Here is a 3985-nt window from a genome sequence, read left to right as displayed (position 1 = left end):
ATAAATTTCACTAGTACTTTAAATACTGATGCTTTGCTGGGAACCATTATTGCAGTCTGTCTACATGTATTTGCGTTAGCAGGTTTAAATAAAAGACTGTTTTTGTGGACCAAATTAGATGCTGTGTTTTGCTAAGGGGAGTTTTTAAAAGGTGGGGGAAAGCTGCTATACCTGAGACAAATGAAAGTTTGTTTATTCCCCCCCCCTTAACTTAAGATGTTAATCTGTTTGCTTGATTATGAGCTTCTATAAAAGCCACACCTACTTTTACATAAGGGTAGGGGTCGGATTTACATAGGGAAGGAGGTGGATTTCAGACACAATAGGAAGTTATAATATGCCTGGAAATTAGCAGCTCTCCCCTGAAACACAATAATAATAATTTTCTGTTGCATCTTAATCAGATTTTTAATTTTAGACCAGAAGGGAAAAATATTTTTTTTCTTTCAGTATAGTAACATATTAATAAAAGCTTATATCTGCTAAAAGAGCTTTTGAAGTAATCTCTATTCCTCCTGGTATGCATTACCTTTTCTAGATTATCTTGCTACTTAAATGCAAAATTTCTTTCCCAATCTCTGCTTCTTCACTAAAAAGTAGTGAAGTTTTTAAAAAATACTGCAGCAAAGAGCAATCTCTGCTACTTTTGCATGTGATAATCAGTAGTGTTAGTGGCGTCTCGATTCCCGTGCAAGAAGACTGTTACTATGTCTGATTGCTAATAGTTGATCTGTCTACAATTTAAGAGATGCAACTATAATTACGCAGTTTTATATACTCTTTCTCCAGCACAATTACACTCAAAATAACAAAAATCTGTCTCTTGCCTTTTTGTGACAGGCTGAAAAATATCCTGTTCAAGACACAGGAGTACCTAAAGGTAAGTATTGTGAATTCTGTCTAGTCAGGTGTCCTGGATCTGGGTTGTTACATGCGATAAAACCATTGGTGTTATCCAACAGATTGAAATAGTCTTACTTTTTCCTAGATGTTCATGTTTTAAATGTAGTGTCGTCTTCTGTATTTTTAAGGTCAGTTTGGTGTATATATATATATATAACTTGAAATTTCTTTCCTAAGTTTAGTTCTGATCTAAAAGTCAGTCTAAAACTATCATCAGAAGATCTTGGTTCTCAGTCTGGAAGGAAAAATACAGTGGTGCCATCAAAAAACAGTGTTCAAAGGACAGATGGTAGAGATGTGATAATGTTAGAAGATGGCTTTGAAGAGATTACCAGTGCCTCCAGGTTATCGGAAATACAATCCAGAAATATTTTCCAAGTCTCTTGCCTCTGATTGCATTCTCAGCCCTATAACCAATTAACTCTTCATACCATCTATTACCTTCAGCAGGTATTAATGCCCTCTACTTAGGAACCTAATACAGGTCCACTCTGCCTCTCCTCACTGAAAATGGAGTGAGGGAGTGCAGGTTCTGTATTGCACTGAACTCAAATACTTGGGATACACAGTGTGAATGTCCCCTTTATGGTTTCCTTGTCATGTGGGGTAGGGCTTTTTGCCATCTCAGGCTTCATGGTTGGCTTTTGTCCAGAGAATGCACAGGCACGGGCTCAGCTGAGGAGTGCTCTGCAGGTGGTGTGTTCTCCATCCTGTGTTGCACAGCAGGTCTGCAGCAGGGATAGACATAGGAAACTACACAGAAGCTAGTTGCAATGGAAACTTTTGCTGAGGAGCATGAGCGATGTACCACTGGGGTTAAAGAAAGGTTAGAGACTATTTTGGGGGCTTGAGGGAGCCAGCCAGAGCAAACGAGCATCTTCTGAGAAATGCTGCTCAGTAGGAAAGGAGAGCGTAGGATGAAAACTAATTGAATACATAAACTACTTCCTGTTTATTTGCAGGCAGGTGGTTTGTTCCTTCAAAATTGTTTGTTAACACTCAAGCAATTTCTCTGTAACATTCTTTTCCATGTCCTACTTTTTATTTCACTTGTGACATGAGGTCCCTCTCAAAATTAACTAGACAAATTGCTAATTTTCAAATTTGTCAAAGTTGTTTGAAATCTGAGGTTGCATGTTTTAAATGCATTTAATTTAAAAATGAAAGTTGAGAGGAAGTAGAAATTTCAGCACTTTCTGTAGAAAGGAAATGAACTTGGTTTATTTTTAATTTTAGTTTCCGCTTCCTCTTGCTAAGTGTAAAAAGATGTAAGTACTAATATAGCTTGACATGCCCCTTTGGAGTTGAAAGTGACACAAATACCTTTTAATATTCTGTTCATTTCTGTGTTTTAATTTTCTTCTGAGAACAACTTTTCAACAACTATCTCTAAAAAATTAGAGACTTAGAAATATGAATCTGTGAGCTAAAAAGTGTTACAGGTGTGCAGGTCAGATTCTGTGTAACACAAAATTATGTTCTGCTTCAGATATAATGTTTGAATAGACAGTACATTGGCCAGGGGTGGTGGGGGCTGTTTTGTTGCTTTTATAGGTCAATTGGACCATTTTTGGGCCATAACTTCTTGGCACCCTCTACCAATGATGAATTAAAGGTGAGTTGAGGGAACTTTCTATCTTGCAGGACTAGGCTTAATGTTTACATCATGTTTTGATTACAATTCTACCTCCACTCAGATATAGAACAAATTTCACACATAGTGTTTCCACACAAATGAAGTGGAATTTTGATGCCCATACTCTTCATTTTCAGCCAGACTTTTTTGGATTTCTTTTTTTTGTTGTTGTCTCTGGACCTGTAGTCATAAAGAATAAATATGATCTTTTTTAAACATTTACCCTGCTGCTGGTGGAATATTACTTGGCTTTAAGTTTCAACAGTCCTATAAAACCAGAAAAAGAGGAAAATTACTATTTTCCTTTTTTATTGCAAGTGTAAGGATGAATTACTTGATTTAGATCAATTTATTGAGTGAGATAAGGAAGTATGTTTTCTTTCTGTTATCTGATGATTCACAAAGATAGTAGCTGCTCTTGAATGAGATCTTACTACTAAACAAACAGCAAACAGAAACGTACCAGCACTACAAACATAGTCACCACCATGGAGAGTTCTTGTGTGTAAAAAACCGTGTAGAATATAACTTCTTTTAAGCTTGGGTTAATGGTTGGTCAATAGCTGACCCAAGAGAATTATGCAAATGGTTTGATGATGAGGACCTTGTTAATTATGCAGAGTGAAATTTGTCTGTTTGCCCAAGGTTCACAAAGGGCTTAATGCATCTGTTGTACCCCACTTTAAGGGCTGAAGTGAAGCTTGAGAGGTAAATAGGGTTTGTGTTGTACTGGAGAATGTTGTGCTTTTCAGTGGACTCCCAGGGCAGTTGATAAACACGCTTTGAAACTGATTATTTCAATGCTTCAGAAAACCCCTGTGTAAGTAGGGTGAGCCTAATTCACAAAGGGGCAGAATAAGAGGTAAATATTTGTGTAGTACATATTTCAAAAATTATTATTGTGTGATGAGAAAAGCAAAGCAAAAAGGGACACCTATCTTCAAGAAGGGCTGGAAGGAGGCTCCGGGGAACTACAGACCTGTCAGCCTGACCTCAGTACTGGGGAAGATTATGGAGAGGTTCATCTTGAGTGTGCTCACCAGGCACAGGGAGGACAATCAGGGGATCAGGCCCAGCCAACATGGGTTCATGAAAGGCAGGTCTTGCCTAACCAACCTGATTTCCTTCTATGACCAGGTGACCTGCCTGGTAGATGAGGGAAAGGCTGTGGCTGTTGTATACCTGGACTTCAGCAAAGCCTTTGACACAGTCTCCCATAGCATTCTCCTGAAGAAGCTGGCAGTTCATGGCCTAGATGGGTGTACTCTTCGCTGGGTTAAAAACTGGCTGGATGGCCAAGCCCAGAGAGTCGTCGTGAATGGAGCTAAATCCAGTTGGCAGCTGGTCGCAAGCGGTGTCCCCCAGGGCTCAGTTCTAGGGCCATTTTTTTTTAATATCTTTATCAGTGACCTGGATGAGGGGATTGAGTGTGCCCTCGGTAAATTT

At 38.7% G+C, this 3985-nt stretch overlaps 1 protein-coding gene across 1 annotated transcript in view; it reads left to right on the top strand.

Annotated features, from left to right (window-relative positions):
• The first annotated feature begins 238 nt into the window (after positions 1-238).
• Positions 239-3985, top strand: part of EDARADD (EDAR associated death domain) — a 13326-nt gene continuing 9579 nt past the window's right edge. Inside the window, exons 1-2 of the mRNA XM_035899683.1 lie at positions 239-277; positions 841-880. Of these exons, the coding sequence (XP_035755576.1) occupies positions 239-277; positions 841-880 (79 nt within the window). The remainder of the gene's footprint in view (positions 278-840; positions 881-3985) is intronic.

The sequence above is a fragment of the Egretta garzetta genome, unplaced genomic scaffold (assembly GCF_000687185.1).
Source record: "Egretta garzetta isolate BGI_Z169 unplaced genomic scaffold, ASM68718v1 scaffold118, whole genome shotgun sequence".
Lineage (NCBI taxonomy): Eukaryota > Metazoa > Chordata > Aves > Pelecaniformes > Ardeidae > Egretta > Egretta garzetta.
The sequence above is the reverse complement of the archived record's forward strand: the minus strand, read 5'-3'. Positions and strand labels throughout refer to the sequence as shown.